At 41.2% G+C, this 18,513-nt stretch overlaps 1 protein-coding gene across 1 annotated transcript in view; it reads left to right on the plus strand.

The window, feature by feature from the left end:
* Window positions 1-18,513, plus strand: part of SORCS3 (sortilin related VPS10 domain containing receptor 3) — a gene marked incomplete at its 3' end in the record, with an annotated part of 289,707 nt that overhangs the window by 236,890 nt on the left and 34,304 nt on the right. Inside the window, exons 15-16 of the mRNA XM_080347514.1 lie at window positions 16,636-16,753; window positions 18,302-18,435. Coding sequence (XP_080203640.1) covers window positions 16,636-16,753; window positions 18,302-18,435 — 252 coding nt within the window. The remainder of the gene's footprint in view (window positions 1-16,635; window positions 16,754-18,301; window positions 18,436-18,513) is intronic.

Here is an 18,513-nt window from a genome sequence, read left to right on the forward strand (position 1 = left end):
GGAGATCCCCAAGTGCATGGTCAGGTTACAGATAAGTTGTGATATCACCATCCGTGGAAATTTTCAAGCTTTGGATAGATGAAACCACATCTGCCCTGATTTGTAGTTGGCAACAGCCTGTCTTGGAGTAAGAGCTTGGAGTAGTGACATCCAGAGGTCCATTCTCATAAATACTGCTGAGATTGTTTTCCTTGGATCTGATAGCCCAGGGACTACAGTGTTCTTCAGGTGCCAGAGATGTGTATGGTTGCACCTAATGTCAGTTCTGTGTGTGCTCCAATCTCAAAATACAGCTTGTCTGTCCTTTGAGATTGCTGCTGGGTATGAATATCCCCAAATCCCATTGCTCACTATCTGTATCGTGGACTGTACATCCGATTTTTAGCTCAAGGTAAAGGTGCTCTCAGTTTACATATGCAAAACTGAGCTCAGAATAACCTCCCTGGTCTGGGGTTTAGTATGCTATGATTCACCCATACCATGGAAGGAAGAGCCTGGGATGGCATTGAATGTGCTTGGACCTTCCTCCTCCCAAGTCTGCTGAAGCGCTGGGTAGGGCTGTTGGAACTGGTGGAGTCATGTTGGCCCAAGAACAGACCAGGATCTGACTTTAACAACTAGGGAAGAGAGGGAAAGCAAGGACTAGATGGACTGTCTTCATTGCTTGCAGAGATGCTTTCTTATCTGTATTTTCTCTGAGCTGGCTGGGACAGTTTTCTGAAAAGGATCAGAAAGCAAGGTGGCTAAGATGCCTTAGACTGAGGCACACCTGCAAGGCATATCTGCAGCAGCATGAAGGAGTGCCTTTGGCTGATCACTTCAGACACTTGCATCACTCCAACTTATAGGCAGAAGACATACTGTAAATTTCACCTTGCAGTCAGTTTGCTTTTCGTGCTTTCTGCACTTGCACCTGAAGTTCCTGCAGATTTTCAGTACTTGCAAGAGAAAAGAGATTCAGGCCCAGTATATTTTCTTCTAGACTTCAGTCCACCTGCCTACTTCAGTAACAGAAATGCGTGCATGGATCTCATTGCTAGTGTCACAGGTAGTGATGGACTGAGAGTAGACTGCTGGGTAAGCTTGTCATCAGTTTCTGAGGAAGCTTGGATCAGATAACAGTTGAGTGTCTTGGGCATTTCTGCTAGTGATTTGAATTTATTCCAACTGGTTTGTGTGATTTGTGTTAGTATGCCTCTCAAAAACCAGACCTACATCAGCCTTACACAAACAGAAGCTACTGTGTGCTGAGGAGTGCCCTGTACTTGCAGTTGGGCTCAATTTAGCTGCACGAGGCTGAGGGAAAATCCTCTTCTGGCAAAGGGTCATTTGAGCTGGCTTCTTTGACATTTATGCCATGACAGAAGAGATGTGCTCATGCTGTAATCTTGGGAGGATCAGGAAAGTGTACTCAACTCCTGCATAGCCCATCTGTATCTCTGTATCTCTTGTGCTAAAGTTTCCTGGGAAAGCCAGGCTAAGTAATCATGATTATCCTTTACGCCTATAAAGAATAGGAGCAGCACTCTTAAGTTTGTTTCCAAACAGTACTGAGGCAGAACAAGAACAACAACCATGGCCATGTCACAGACAGATGTTGAGATTTTATCACAGTAGAGGTGGTAACAGTTCTGGCAGGGTGTCTAGATTTTCCTTTACTCCAAAACCATGCCTTGGCTTTGGCTTTTTCTTCATAAAAGTGGAGTACTTGTTTATGTAGAAGAATATATCTGCTGCCTTGCTATCTGCAAATATGGCTCCTGTTTTTGCAAAGAGCAAAACCCAACAGCATATGATATACCTGTGAGCCTTTTCACAAGGCTGTTGTAAGCATCCCATTGGTGAAATACATGACAATCCCCAGCTGAAGATTGCAGCCTCCATTCTGTTCAATCTACGCTTTTTTTTTCCAAATGCAGTAATAATGTGGTACTTTCTGTGTTGATTAATATGGGGCTTTTCTCCAAAATTATTTGTGCAATGCACAATGTGTATGTGTAACTTCACACAATCACAGACAGACACACACGTGCAGGGAGACAGATCTGAGCTCAAATAAATCTGCGTATCAGCACCTTCATTGAAATCAATGGAGTTAGTCAGTTTCAACTATCTGTGGATTTAGACTATTTACTTCATAAATCAATGCAGTTTTCTTTTGAGATGAAAGACGCATTTTAAATCTAAGGTTATTGTTACTTATATCTCTGTAGTTTTCTAATGGAGGATGTAAGAAGTGAGTTATCTTGCTGAATATTTGGTATCAGCTTCGAGTGTTGATTCTTTTTCTTTTGAAATCTTTGTGGGCATATTATTATTATTATTATTGCTGTTGTTACTGGTATTGTTTTTATTATTACTGTCATCATTAGTAATTTTTAAAACTATTCTTAATAGCCTGTTAAAGCCATATAGAGAAATTTCACATTATACTTGCCATGAATGTTTAGAGAAATTCCTGTCCACAGCATTAAAAGAACTGAGGAGGAAGAAGCCCATTTATAAAGCCCATATGCAAACCATTTCTATGCAGATCACTTAGGTATTTCTCACAATGAGAATTTTAGTGAACTCATCTATAAGGGCAGCATAGGATCATGCTGAGTTTATGGAAGCTTCGGCTGAGAAGAATCAATGCCTTTTTATTGCTACTGGCCATCCTCTGAACTAAGATAAGATATGCTGGTTGGACGTACATAGATATTGTGTTTCTGGGTAGAAATGCCAATGATTTCAAGAAGCTGATGAGAGGAGCACAGTTTGAGATTAGCATCTGATGATGATTAGCTGATGATGGGATCAGTGGGAGCTCTTAGAGTAGAAGCAGGTCTGAGGCAGAGAGACCAAGACTGTGCTCATATTTGTGTGCTGCCAAACTGGGTAGGTTAGTGGCTTTTAAAGATTTTTCTTTCATCCTAGAAAATGCAAAATATTTCATCTAGTGGTCTCAGCTGATTCCTGTCATGGACAATTTCTTCCATTGATTTGTATCAAAGTGGTCTGTGTTCACCTATTTCAGAAAAATAATATTCTGGAGAGAACGTGTATTAAATAGTCATTATATTCCAACAATTACTAACATATTACATTATTAACAATATTATCATAATACTATCTTATTAAAATCAGTATATCAGTAGAATGACTATTATTGCCAACCTTCATTTTGTGGCACATCCTGTTGAGGGGCTCTCTGGCCTGTAGGAAGCAGCCGCAGTTTTAGCACTGAATTTCATACCACTTCATGGTTGTTATGTGAGGAGTTGCAGTATCTGTCTGTATTGTACGAGCATCCTAAGCTTTTTGGATCTTTTGTGCTTCGTGCTTTATATACATGTCCTAAGAGAATGCTAAAGAACTTACCAGTGTAGTGAAATCTGTAGATTTGCATGTAGAGGCATTATATGATTCTGAATATCTTAGAGTACTTTGAATTGGAAGCTACTTTTAGTGGGGAATTGGACAAGATATCTTGCAGAGGTCTGCTCCAACATAAATTATGGGTTGGGCGCATTCTTAGGTGACCTAATGAATGCCTAGAAAGCACTAGTCTACAGGTTTCTAACTTCTGTCCTGTAGCCCTTGCTGGCAAGTGGTCTATCTTTTAATGATTTCACATTCTGATGGATCATATCTAATGTTTCTGTGTTGACAAGCCATAGGGCAGCATGTTACTTGCTTGAGGTTGACCATCAGGGGAAAGGAATGAGATTGTATTCCCTTCTAGTCAACTGTGATATATCGAAACAGAAGCAGTATTTGCTCAAGAGAATTACTAGTCTGTACCATTCAAATCAAGAGACAAGATGTTTCTGTGGGTCTAGATTATGGCTTTATGTTGTTCCAGCTCTGACTCATAGTTGTTACCCCTGCCACTTCATCTCCAAACCTACATAAAGAGAAATAACCTTTTTTCATTCACAGTCCTGCAGAGCTTTGCTATCATTATAGTAGACCCATTATATGCGTGTGCACAGACACTCATTTATAGATGGGGATCATTACGTTTGTCTGTGCTGATAAGTGTATATTTATGTAGACACACCCGTGTGTGTATATAAATATATGTGTTTCTATGTGTGTATACTTGATGATCCATATATATCTGTGTATGCATCATTGAGCATTAATGTTTTCAGTGAGAGGATTTAATACAAGCTGGTCTGCCAACATTGCTGTGACTGCTGCACTTGGCTATGTGTATGTTAGAAATGTAATGATTGTAAATGAATAGGTTATGAGCCCTGGCCCTTTTGAACACCTTCTCCTTTACATGGCCATGCAGCTTTACCAGAGATGAAGTGGGAGCATTTTTTATTCCAGGAGACCCATAAAACTACTGGCAATCCATCACTGGGTGGCAAAAGAGTGGGGCAAAATTAATAAGTAATTGAGAAATGTTGTAAAAGGTAAGATGGAGACCAGAAGAGGTTTGATGTGAGAAAGAGAGGATTTAGAGCGCAGGCCATATCGAGTCAGACCAGAAATCCCACTAGCTTGGTTCCATGCTCCATCAGTGGCAAATAAAGAATGCTAAAAATATATATTTTTAAAAATACATTATTCCCTTCTACAGTTTTCTTATTTACAGATATTTGCAAATAAGTGATTTTCTTGGCCACAGAATGTTAGGGATTGGAAGGGACCTCAAAAGATCATCTAGTCCAAGACCCCTGCTGGAGCAGGAACACCCAGATGAGGTTACACAGGAAGGTGTCCAGGCGTGTTTTGAACGTCTCCAGAGTAGGAGACTCCACAACCTCCCTGGGCAGCCTGTTCCAGTGTTCTGATACCCTCACTGAGAAGAACTTTCTTCTCAAATTTAAGTGGAACATCCTTTGTTCCAGTTTGAACCCATTACCCCTTGTCGTACCATTGGTTGTCACCAAGAAGAGCCTGGCTCCATTCTTGTGACACGTACCCTTTATATATTTGTAAACATTAATAAGGTCACCCCTCAGTCTCCTCTTCTCCAAGCTAAGAAGACCCAGCTCCCTCAGCCTTTCCTCATAAGGCCAAATATAGTATTCTTTGTATTTCTAAGATGTTCCTGATTTTTTATATTTTTTGAGGTTGTTTTTTTTTTCCCCTAAATCCCTTTAAGAATTTAGCAGTCACATTATCCTGTGGCCAGGAGCTCCATGAGTTAACTTATTCTGAAGAGCTGACTGACTTGTGGAAGACATCAGCAAAGTATGTACAGGCCTGAAGGCACCATGGACAGATTCTGATTAGCACTCAGCTGATATTTGGCAGATTGTGTAAGAGAGGGGCAAGAGCTCCCAGGTCTAAACTCCCACTAAGTTCAAAATTACATGAGAACCAAGAGTCATTTTCCTGTCACTTTCTGATAAGGTGATTATCATCTTTAAGCAAGGCAACATTGGCTGCCTTCTGCTCAACTCTTGCTGTCACGTTTAAAAGCTGATAAAGGAAAGAAAATTACAAGCTGATACAATGTCCTTGAAAGATTCTGCCCATTTGGCTAGGGGTAGGGACCTGCAGATCCGCCACCTCCGAGTGGTTGTGCTGAGAAAAGGTGAAAACAGAGAGGCGACAGAAAATAGTGCCTTTGCTGGGATGTGGCCAGAGGGGCTTGGCCTTCTCCCTGCTGGGCCAGTCTTTGCCCTCCATAGCATAGCTGGCACCCCTGCCTGCAACCTCAGCAACGTGGCAGAAACACACAGAGATTGTTCTTCCTAGAAGGAACTGCGTTTCTTGTCCAACATGTTTAAAGAAAAGGCACAGACACAGTGTTCCTCAATTCCTATGGCCCAGCAGAAGCCTTCAAACTCTCCTGCCATCAATCTGGTCTCTTTTCACTTCACTCTGCTTGAGAAAAAGAGAAAGAAGCTGTCTGAAAAAGAAAAACAGATTTTTCTTCTGTACCTTCTGCTGCTGAGCTCAACAGAGGATTTGGTTAAGAGGGAATCTGGAGGAAAGATTTCACCAGAGGTCTGTAGAAAGCTATATCCAACTTGAAACTCTCAGTGCAAAAAACAACAGAAGGGATCATGTACGGGGGCTGTTGTGGTGAACAGTTTTGAAGTCTGCCCTTATTTATTTATCTTCACTTCTTTTGGGAACCAGTGCTGACCAGTCAGCCTGTGCATACCCTCAGACCTACCAAAACTGTCGGGTATTTGAGAGATTGGAAGGCAGCTTTCAAAACTCGGTTTATCCAAGTTGCATAGGTACCATTAGATACCTAGAAAGAATGGGTAGGTTTTAAATGTTAGTCCCCATTGTAGTTTTATTTTGCATTTCAGTTTTCCTTTCTTTTTATGTTTATTGCTATATCTGTTTGTGGTGCAACTGGCTTTGTTACTGGCTATGGATTTTACTGCAAGGCTTTGATGTGTCCTTGTGAGTTCATTGCACTGTCCTTACTCATGGGCTGTGCAAACCGCAGTGTGTAAACCTACGTAAGGACTCTTCAGAACGAGATCCATGAAATTAAAATGAATCTGTGAAAATAATGACTGCATGCAGACAGAAAAGTAATATTTTTAACTTGATCTGAGAACAAAAATTACAAATATAATTATTAAGTTAAGAAACCAAAATGATTCAGAGGATATTGGCATTTGCTATAGTGAGCTGCATTTCTGTATCATCTCATCTAATTTCAAAACCTTCTGGAAGTAATTAATAGCTGGGACTTTGCAATAAAATGATCAATGTGCTAATGCCATCAAGTGACTTTACAACGGACAAGAAAATGTGTGTTATAGGAATTCACATTTTATCCCAGTAGATGATCAGTTTATACCCCGGAGTAAGACAGTTGATTACCCATATCATTATCTTTGTTTGCACGACTTAGAAACATTATTAATGATCACAAATTAATCAGTGTCACTTCTTCCTCTCATCTTCCTCCCTGCCAGAGAAGTACTGTATTTGTTTGCTTTTGGATTGCTGCGTGAGTTCACCTGAACAGCTCATAGAGGCACAATATTGATGGTGCTGCTGATAGTTGCAGTATGAGCTGACATCTTTCTGTGGCACCTGAATAGACAAATCAGGTGATGAGAACATCTGCTTAGAGTGATCTTTCTCAGACAGCAGTGTGTGATTTATCAGGCCTTGGGAAGAAGGTGTCTGTGACCTGAGATCAGTTCCCAGCAGTTGTGCTATGTACTCAGAAGATTCCTAGCAGAAGCCATAACACATGGAGAAGGCATCGGGTCTGTGGCATGTATTGTCTGGCTTTGGCTTTCCGAGGCAAGCATTGCTCTCGTTGGAGTTACACTATTTACAGTAGGTCAAATATGGTGCTGAAGAAATCAACACCTTTAGTTGTATTCCACAGGTAGGGAAATTGAGGCAGAACAAGAGACATGCCCATGGTCAGTCACTCATCAGGATGTCATGGAGAGAGTCCGACATTACATCAGTTCTCCTGAGTCTCAGATGAGAACTCCACTGTGCAGACTTTTCCCATTTTTCAGGGAGAAGGAGATGTTGAGACATGTCTTTAATGCTCAGACACGGTGGATGGAGAGCAGGGAGGAGGACTAGAAAAAGGTGTGCTGACTGAAGGCTTTTATTCACTGAATAAAAATCCCTCACAGGAAGAGCCAAAACGAGCACTGGTCTGATATATGATTTCCTTAAGTAAAAGGACAAGTGTTGTCTTATGACAATACAATCCAGATATTCTCATCTAGAGGCTAATGTGCTTTGTTTCTTTTGCTTTTAATTAAAGACACATGGAATATCAGTCCTGTGTTGTCCTCCTGCTAGCAGCTGGGCTGGACTGTGGGGTGAACAGCCAGGGGTAGGGTGCTGTGCACATGTGTGTTCCTCAGAGCCTTTACCTCTCTGTTAGAGCAAACCATGAAATATTTTGGTGCCCTGAGCCCACCAGCCCTCAGGGATTAAGAAGCCATATGGTCTCAGCACCTTTTCAGCTCAGCTTGGCCCTGATCCTGCGCAGGGCAGAGGGTGGGACAGCACACCAGCTTTTTGGGGAGCTGGGAAGCCTCAGAGCTGGGTTGGCTGCAGAGGTCATTCTAACAGATGTTTTCATCATTGGGTTGCAGTGACTGATGAACAGGAGTGCTCCAGAGCAGCAGTACTATAGTTTGAGGCATCTCACATGATTCAGGTAGTGCTACAAGCCTTTATTCTGATGAGAGCTTGTCCTTATATGATCACTGTACATGGTTTCATTGTTTCACAATCCCTTTGTAAGCCAGCTCCTCTTGCTGTTGCCCAGCAAGGTACAGATCTCATCCCCTCTTCTGAGCCACCTTCTCTCTCATACGCTGTGCCAGGCAAAGCTTGTCACCCTGCTTCACCGCAAACTGGCCCTGTCACATATTTTTGGAGCTTACATCTTCAGAGCAATGGCTTCTGCGTTTGTGTTGGACATCTCTGGTTGGAAATCTGCTGATTCATAGGATGAAAGATTGGAATGACTGAACATGCTGTGGTTATCCAGCTTCTGGCAAAGGGGCAGCACCTGCCTATGTTGGGACCACAGACCTATTAGCAGAGGAAACACTCAGATTGCTGATGCCTGCCAGAATATTTTCTAGAAGAGGGAGGCAGCATCTTCAGGTTTCAAAGCTGTCAAAAACTGGTTGTCTTTTATGAATGCTTCGAAGAAGAGAGAGAACACTTCTGAAAAACAGCATTAAAAATTAATGTGCTTTCCCATCCCCCTTCCCAGGTGTCTCACACTCTCTTTCATGTTGCTGGGATTTCTTTTGAAGCAATTGTCATGTAAAGTGGTTTGGGAACATTGGCAATGAATTTTTCAGAGACCAGATTTCAAAAGGTTTGGTTTGTCATTCAGTAAGTTCTTATTTCGATAGCACTTTGTTTTTCTGTGTGTGTGTGGTTTTTTGTTTTTGTTTTTTAAAGTCTCTGTCTCCCCCATTGCCTTGTTCATTATTTGTGCAGCTAATGGAGAAATCGAGCCCAAGCTGTAGGGCTGCTTTGTAATTATACGTTCTGCAGTTTACTTACTAATTGCACTTGGCACTACTTGCTAACTAAAAGATCACGCTGTACCATGTCATTTGCAGTGGTTTTCCTCTTCTGGCACTTTAAAGGAAGTGTCCGTTGAGCTGATGACTGTTTTCCAAAGCTGAAGGAAAAGGGTCTGCCATGATTGTACTGCAGAATTCTTATTGCAAGATTTTAGTTTTTTCTCTGTATTCACAGAAGCTCTTCCCCTGCTCCATCCATCCCTCCTGACCTGGAATCTGGCAATGATATAGCTTTCCATGACCAGTTCAATATGGGTTGTGAGTCAAAGAATCTGGCCAATATTTTGAATTTGTCTTCTGTGGAAAATCTCCATGTCATGCATGCAGTTTCACTTGAAGGTGGAAATAAACTACTTCCTTCAGATTTCATCTACATGAGAAATTCCATGAAATTCTCACTTGACCCTTCCCCTTGGGAGACAGAATACAGACCAAGATTTACTTGAACAATTTTGTCATCATGAAAGCTGCTGTCTGCTGTTGGTATATTATTGGTAGTTTCATTGCTGCTGTTTTTATCCCTCTGAGTAGTAGCAGTAGAATAAGGCTATGTATTTGAGATAGATCATAGGATTTACATTAATTTGCACCAACTGAAAATTTAGATCCAAATGGATGGTATCTTTTATTTGGAAGAAAATGCATCTCTTCTTTCTAGAAAAAAATGCCATTTTTTCTTACTCTTTTTACTCATGAACAGAAGTACAGCAGCCATGAATCACCACTGAGTTGCCCTCAGGCTACTGTTCCTAGTTAGCAGGTCAGCCAAAAGCAACTGAATTTAAACCTCCAAAGTGTCTCTTAACGACCATATTTATTGTTTAAGAAAAAAAATTAGACAGTGTTTTTTTGTCGTTAATTGCCGGCCTTTCCAAAGTCATCTTTCATCTTTTATGTTTCCTTTGTTTCCAGTCTCTTGCTCCCTGCATCATCTCACCAGTCATGAGACAGTGTAACTCTCACTCTTCCATGCTCCCTAATTACTGATCCATGTCTCTTTCAATTAGTTTCTACTTCCTTGTCTCAGTCCCTTTCCATCCAATTTCCAAGTAACTAGTGACCTCCTTTAATGCTAATTCCATCTAATCTCTAATAAAAAACAATTGGGAGGTTACACAGCCCATTTGGTTTTCTCTAAAGTCATGATTTATGTTTAATTCATGGAGAAATAGCTCATGTCTCACTTCTCATTCATAAAGCCTAACCCCGCCAGTGCAATTTGCAACTGTTCCATTGCTTCTTATGTGGTTTTGGCCCTAACATCTCAGCTTGCACATAGGAGCTAGTCTTGTTTTACTGCTACTTTCTTACACATAGCTTGCTTCAGATCCATATTTCATAACAGGCCCTCTTTTTGTGTGTGTGTGCAGTTGTCAGCATTTTCTTTTATTGTCTCAAAAGCTATAAATGTCAACAAGCGATAGAGGTACATTTATGTACCAATTCCTTCTATAAGTGTGTGCACTGAGCCAGGATCTCTAGCATAAGCTCACAATTTTCCCAGGTAATGTAGGACCGGGATAGCCCAGCTGGTGGAGAGAAAAATCCAAACTAAATCAAGGCAACTATGGAAGTGAGAGAACCTCATACATGGACACAGTTCATGTTCAGCTAGACCTCGTTTGTTTGGCTGGATCTTGGCTCTTTCTGTTAGACAATGTCCCCACCTCTGGTCCGTGTTACCCAGCACCCTGGCTCAGAGGAAATGGCAGTGACTGTTTTGTGTTACCTCCATGTAGTCATGCCATGTTGACGCTGAACTAATAATTTCCCTTGGAGCATGTAGCACTGCGGTATAAAGCACAATAACCAGCAGCAAACCCCAGCTCAGATCTGGCTAGGCTTCTTAGTTCCATCTCTGTGCTGGTTGTGTAAGTGCCAGAATTGGTCTCACAAAAGAGCTTTATTCTCCAGGCTTGCCAAGAGCCACAGGAATGGAAATGCAGAGCTGAGAGAAATGCAGGTTTACCTGGCAACTGCTCAGGTCCACATCTACGCATCATGCCCGAAAGTTAAATGGCCTTTAGAGTTCATGAGAGCAGACCAGCCAAAATTGAATAGCTCTGATCCTTGACTTTTGCACTGATGGGTCCAAGCGGAGGTTGCATGGACCTAACCTGCGTGACTCAACATGACCCCATCTGATACCTATCCTAGATACCTGTAGGGAGGAACTCTCCTGTCTCTGCAGTGCTACTATGTTGAGGGTGGTATTGGCCAAGCCCTGCTTGTGAAACCACATTGGTAGTACTTGCTGGGAAAGTCTTGGTTACTTGGTTAGCTCTTAAAATTGCAGCAGTAGATCTATGTGCTTCTGTTTGATGGACATCAAAGAGGGGGGTGAACACCTCCGGTTGTGGTAGATTAACCACTCAGTGCTCCTGCAGCTCTGATTGCCCAGATCTGAGGCTTGCCCTGGTTTTGGTCAGGTAACTTCATCCGCTCCAGAGGACTAGAAAATAAACAGCACACTTGTTTCCATTCCAGAAGGTGATTCTTCCAGATTGTGTTTCATAGCACTTCTTGAGTCTACCCATCAAATACTTCTGGTGCTACCTGTTAGAGGTACAGATGTAAATAAAGAGGAATGTTAACTGAAGTCAGAGGGCAATTTTGCTTCACTTTCTCCCCCTGTACATTCCCACAACAAAAACACCAGTTCAGGTCAGATGAAACATTTACTGATTTGCGTGATTTTACTATTGTTTTGGTGGGGGTTTTTTGTTTGTTTGTTTTTATACTTGCTAAGACACTTCCTCTGCAAACGTTTTTCTTTTATAATAAAAGAGGAAAAAAAGCCATGGTTGATTCTAGTGTTTCCTATATGAAACAGTCTATTTATGATGACACTGCAATTAGCTTTTCCTTCAGTGTTATCAATGGAAGTATATATTTGGCTCTTTATCTAGTCTTCTGTTGATCCATCCACTTATCTGGTTGTATAGTTCATCTCAAAAAGTGTTGTCTATTAAGTATATTTATATTTCTTGCTTTTATTTTACTTACAGATATCCAAAATGCTTAAAACTTAAACAGCCTGTTCTGCAGGGCCTAAGCTTGTTAAAGTCTGACTTCAGAGTCCCCCAGGGTACTTTGTGAGAAACAAAAGGAGGTACCATTTAATCTCTCTTACCTTGTTGATGTCTAGTGAAGAAAAAATGCTTCAGAAAGGAGGCTTCATTTGATGTTTTGTATAGTGACGATGAGTTTACCAGCTGCTTCCTTCCTTTGTATCTTCAGTCATTTGTCTTACTGATTGGTACAGCTGAGGACAGGAAGCCTTACCAGGGACTTTGACCATTATCTCCCATTACACACCAAGGAGCTAGGCTGACTCGTGACGATAGAAGTCCTCCATCTATATCCAAACCAGAACAACCAAGTACAGGCAGCTTCAGTGCATGCTTGCTCCATATAATGTCCTGCCAGTTTACTTTAGAAATTACAGAAGGGGACTTGATTTAGACATGAAAACACCTCCATGTCTGTGCCTTGGCAGCTTGTCTGAAACTGCCAGCAGGGATAGATCCAGGTGGATACAGCTGATGCCTTTCCTGTGAGCCATACAGGAGCTATTATTTGAGAAGATCTGTTTCTAACATCCTAGGCAGGGATAGGGATTGAATCTATGTGTTCAGAGGTGGATGAATTGTTATCTTGTGACCCACAATTCATTCTGTTGACCTGTCAGGAATGAGTAGTATTGAATTACATAAAAAGCCCAACTATCAAGAATGCAAGGAATGATAAGGTAAAAGCAATGCAATTTGACAAGAGAACACTCTGTAAATGTAAAAAGCCTTTCAAATAGTTTCTGTACAAGGTTATCCAGTCACTCTATACCACATTTTAAATTATTGTGTATTTAAAAAACTAATGAAAGATATAATTATAGCAGCATTACCAATCACCTTTTCCAAAATGACTCCATCATGAATCCATAAGCATTTTGGAATTGCTTTCCAGGTTTCTAAAAATTTTTCTGCAAACTGATGACATCCAGCCCTGGCAATAAAAGCCTTGCCTTGTTTCTCCAAATAAGGGATTGAGGAGCTGCTTCTGGTTTCCTAGCAAAGGTTTCACTGTGCGTTATGCACAGAGCACTTGAGAAGATGCTGTCCTATTAGCTAAGATTTTATGTGGAGTTTTAACTGGTTATGCTGAGGGACAGAACAAAAATCTATCCTGTCTGAAGCTGGTAAACTTCCATTGCTTAGACTGGAGAACCATTGTTAAATTGAGCTTAGTCAGAAAACTGACTCTGTCTAAATGCCATCTGAGTTTTTATTGCTTCTCAAGGACTTCCAAATCAGAATGCCTAGATGGTGAAAATCAAAACATGCTTTTTGTGTTGGCTTCCCAGAGATGGACCTTGAAAAAACAGGTTTCTTTTGTCTTCTATCCTTGCAACAATCAATTAAGAGCTCTCAGACCACGGTAGACAAAGTTATTGAGGCAAAATATGTAGTACTTTATGTCTCCTTTCCCCTTGTATCATCTTGACAGTTTAGCTAAATTTATTTTTAAAAAAATCCACCTTCCTAATTTAGTGAGCAGACAAAGCAAATGAGAAACAAAGGCACATGGGAGCTGGATAAGATATTATAAATGAGATGGTATCTTCAAAGCAATGTGAGGACTCATCAGTTGAATAGGGAAAAATAAACTCCCACTAATGCGTTTTATCCAGCCACTCTGGATACAGAAATCCAGATGTATGTACTGAAACACTTAATGCTAAGTACTTACTGATAGCCTAACACTAGCAGTTTTAAGACATTGCAGATCTTTGCTGTCTGCCCAAAACTCTCTGTTGAGCCTGGCCACCCCAAAACAGATACGGTAGGGAGGGGTCATGTGGATGCATCTTAGTCACTATGGAAAAATATCCAGTGATATAGTTCACAAAACCAGTGAAAGCGAAGTTCAACTGCAATGTGTGATTTTGCTCAGTCAAGGTTTGTTCACTGTGGTGGTTTGTTTAGCCATTTTTAATTCCACAACAGATGAGGAGTTCAGTCACTTCCCAAGGAAAACTGAGAGTCCATTGGGGCCCCATATGGATAACATAGCACTCTTTTCCATTATGTTTGCCGGCTCTCACAGAAGTTTCAAATGCACAGCAGAATTATCTTGAAATGTAATGTAACCATCATCATGTTGACTGGTCAATCAAAAAGTGCTGTAGGTGTCTGAGTTGCATTTATTATTGGTAAGCAGTGCTCTCAGGACGCAGTTGCTTGTTGGCTGCTCTGCGTATGAGCAGCTCTTATTGCTGAAGGCTGCATCGTAATGGTTGATCAGGCTTAAGAAGCTTTTTATTAGCAAGGCAGGAGGCGGGGGGGGAAAGTTTCTACTTTAGGAATCAGGTGACCCAGAACCATCTCTGCAGCACAGAGAAAAACATCCGTGTCTGTTCACACTCCTCTAATTACATTTAGTGTAGCATTGTTTCCATCTAAATTATAGCAATTATATACAAAGATCTTCTTTGAAATCATTTAATTAAAGAGTTTCTAATGCTCTGTGCTTTTGGAATGCTAATATATTGCCTTCCAATTAGGAAACCTTGCTTTTTCCATTAATTATGATTACCATGGAAGAATTTCAATGGTAGAGGGGTTTTAAAGCTTTTTAAAATAGATTTAAAAAGCAAGTGGTTCTGGTGATTTTTGTAAAGCACGAAGAAGCCTTTTGCCCTCTTGCTGGACAGTTAGCTAAGGGTCAATCTGAAGAACAACATTTCCCTTGAGATGGATTGGCTGCTGAAGTGTTGGATTTCTCCAGCCCTGTTATCTTCCTGGTTCAGGCAAGTGTTTGTGTTTGATTATATTCTCCCCTCCTCTTGCTACATTTTCTGTGTAAGAAACACCCAGGTCAAATCCTGAACTGGTGTAAATCTGACTGAGAGAATTCTGCCTGCTGAGTTGCCATTTTTCAGGAATGACGTTTGTCATGCATCACACCCAGGGCAAGCAAGATTCATGGGAGAGCTGCCCAGCTGTGCGATAACACCGTGACCAGATGTGCACCCTGTAGGAGTATGTGCGGAAAGCAGCTGTGGCATATGAACTGGTGGGATTTACCCAGTGCCAAGGGACAGTGGAGATGGGAACTGCAGTTAGAACCCCTACTTGAGTACAGTTTCAGAGGCCTTCTGCATCCCCGCTCTGTGCTATTATATTTCCCAGTCCTTTCTCCTTCCACTGAGTGCCCTGACACCCTTTATTGATACGGTTTTTGTGGGATGATTTTGGTCCAGGATGTGCCTCGTCTGTTGAGGAAAAGAAATTGCAGTTTCTTCTGTGGCTTTGTTTGAATGAGGTGGTGTTTTCTATCGCTGGTACCCCACAATTACGACTACACTAAGAAATGTTCTGAAGGTCCAGCAGCAATCTATCTAATAAATCCTTTCCTACAGACATGTCCTTCCCCGCCTCCTCATTTGTAACCTGTGGATGAATTTGTCCCAAGTTCCTCTTGTATCCTCTCCCCTTCTTGTCAGCTTCTTGTAGCTTGCCTCTGTGAGGCCGAACTTGGATACAGAAACATGTCCACAGCAAAACCACAACTCCAGGCTCTCAGATCTCTCTCTGATACCCATGATCCGAGACCGGTCTAAAAGGGAGAACGGCTGATTCCTAGATGGTCTCTGTTTTCATGAAAAACAGCACAATGCAGAGGAATTTTGGTGCAGGCTACAGTCTACAGGAGGATTTGTTTTGGCAGTGAAGGAAGAGCAAAGCCTACAACCCTATGTGATTACAGTGTAAATTAAGATGAACTAGAGTAAAGAATGGCAGCACACTGGGGACACAGCAGGATCTGGATTGCAGTCCATGTTTAGAAGCTTTCTCTTTTGTTTCTCTTTCGCTTTCATAGGGATATTTGTAAATTATCTGTCTCATTGGTTTTTAGTCTGCAATAATTAAAACAACAAAAACTTAAATCTCATAAGTGGCTTAAGTAAAAAAGTGGGGTGAAAGATTAATTATAATGAAAAAAAAGCATTCTTTCTTTACCTCCTAAATCTCGCAATAAGTGTGATACAGTGACATTTGCTCCTTCATGAGTGTCAGAAAAGATTCAAGTTTCAGTACATATAGAGGGAGGGAGGCTGCTACATTTGCAGGTCACTCACCTACAGTCCATATCCCAAATATATTATTTCAGGTGTTCCTTTCCAACTCATTAAGTGCTAAGTTTGTGCAACATTAAAGCTCAGCAGTAAAGAAACTGAGTCATCAAAGAAAGGCTTTTGATTTTAGACAACTAAACCCATATATTCATCCAAATAACTTCCTTGACATTATACACATTACTTTCCATTCTGTTTTTTTATTGTTCTGAGTGATACCTAGCTGTCTGTATTAGGCTTGGGACCCTTGTGCTAAGTACTAAGGGCATGGAAGATTGTCCAACGTGACTGTACAAAGAGTCAGGGAAAGGCTAAACAATCCTAGGATGTCACAGGAACAGGAAAATGTTATTTATAACTGAATAACATTTTCTGGCATCAAGATTCATGACCACATATTGGTTTCTCCAACTGAGTTTCATGAGAAGTTATTTGCTTAATGGAAGCGTATCTCTGGCTGACTCTCTTCTTTCTTTATTCTTCTCCCATGCTCAGAGTGTTTGGGCACTTCAGCCTCCGTTCTGAATGGCAGCTGGTCAAGGTGGACTACAAGCCTCTCTTCAGCCAGAGGTGTAACAAGGATGACTACCAAACCTGGCATCTGCACAATCAGGTATTCCCTATGAGTACTGAGGGCATGAGGGGAGCTCCTTTTCCCATACTGTTTTGCCAGATAGGAACATATTTGTTCTTTTCAGTAGAGCATATGGATTTATTGCCTCCATCAAGTCACAGTTCTAACCTGTTGATGCTTTACTTCCCCTGAAGCATAGGCATGAATAAACATGGGGATAGTCTTCTGTGGGCAGGTTAGGGAGGTTGTTAACTTCTCTTTGTGTGAAAATATTCTATTGCGCCAGTTGGATCGTTTTGCCCTCAGTGCTCAGGGCAATGTAAAACCTCACCTTGTGATTGAATTGTAGGAGACACTGAACTCTTTGTAGCTCTATCAGTGACTCATGAAAATAATTTTCTGCCACTTTGCCTTTATTTTCCCTACTCAAAAATGAAAATAAAAACATTTATTCATCCTGCGGGTTCTGCAGGTGTCTGTAAAACTCTGGGGAGCCCTTGAATAAAAGGCACCAGAGAAGACCAAATTATTTCATTTCATTCAAGGGACATGCTTTGCTTTTCGTACGTTTTGGCTTATTTTCATGCTGGTTATATTTAGGTCCTGAAGCCAGTATAACTGAGAGAGCTCAATACCCTCTGAACATTACTTATGTGTTACTGGCCACCAGTATGATGTCCCACTCCCTGCAGGGAGCCAGAACTGGAGCCAGAACTATTGGCACTGTGATATTCCTGCATGAAATCCATGAATTAGAAATGAGTATTAATTTGGCAAGGATGTGTCAGATAACTGAAGTAATAGAATTGAACAAATGAAAATACTTTAAATGAAAGAAAATTGAATATATAACCAGGCAGCCATCTTGGGAATCACTGTTAGTGGGAAAGAGAAGTGTTTCAATTAAGAGTTTTCTCTTTTTCTTACTTCTGTGCAGACAAAATATTTCTGCATCAGAAAAAATTCTGTTTATAGCAACTTTTTTTGTTGTTTTTTTTTTAGATTAGCTACTCCCAGTAGTGCTCTTGGAAACTTTTGTGTTCAAAAAGCCCAGTATAACACACCATCAAAATTATTTGAGGTGTATAACAAAGCCAGGTGTATCAAAAACAGAGGAGGGGATCCAGGACTCCTGGTTTTCACACCTAGACTTTGTCCCTGCCCTCTGTTTCAGGCTTGAGCACTTCTTTCCAAAGTAGATTTCATCTGACATGTGGAAGAAACCCTGAAACACATCCACATTGTCTTTTCAGGATAATTCATAGCACTAGATACATTGGTGAATGCCTTCTGAAATAAAGCATAACTGGGTGCCTGTGATGGCTTGGGCACCCAGACATTTTGGGCACATTGTCATTAGCATCCCAACTCAATGTTGAACACACTGCACTCAAGGGTCCTCCCAAGGTGGCTTTTGAGTTTGCAAAGCCACAAAAGAGAGCTAGACTCTTAGTTCCCACCTTTCCCAGTGGTAATTGCATGCTTTTGTTGCCTTTTTTGTCTTTTTGACAAAATGCTTAATTTAGGTCCCAACTGCCACTACAACTGTTGGTTTTTCTTTCTCCTCTTGTTCCTTGGGCGCTGAAGGGGGAGCCTTGTGTCATGGGAGAGAGGAAGATCTATAAAAAACGCAAGCCTGGAGCCCAGTGTTCCGTCAGTCGAGACTACTCCCAAAGTGTAGTGTCTGAACCATGTGTCTGCAGTCAAGGGGACTTTGAGTGGTGAGTATGTGACTCTGGGGACTTTAGCAGGGACTGGTCTTGTAGCATTGGCAGAGGCCAGACAAAAAACCTTGGAGA

Source organism: Nesoenas mayeri (assembly GCF_963082525.1).
Source record: "Nesoenas mayeri genome assembly, chromosome: 7".
In the NCBI taxonomy this organism is placed as follows: domain Eukaryota; kingdom Metazoa; phylum Chordata; class Aves; order Columbiformes; family Columbidae; genus Nesoenas; species Nesoenas mayeri.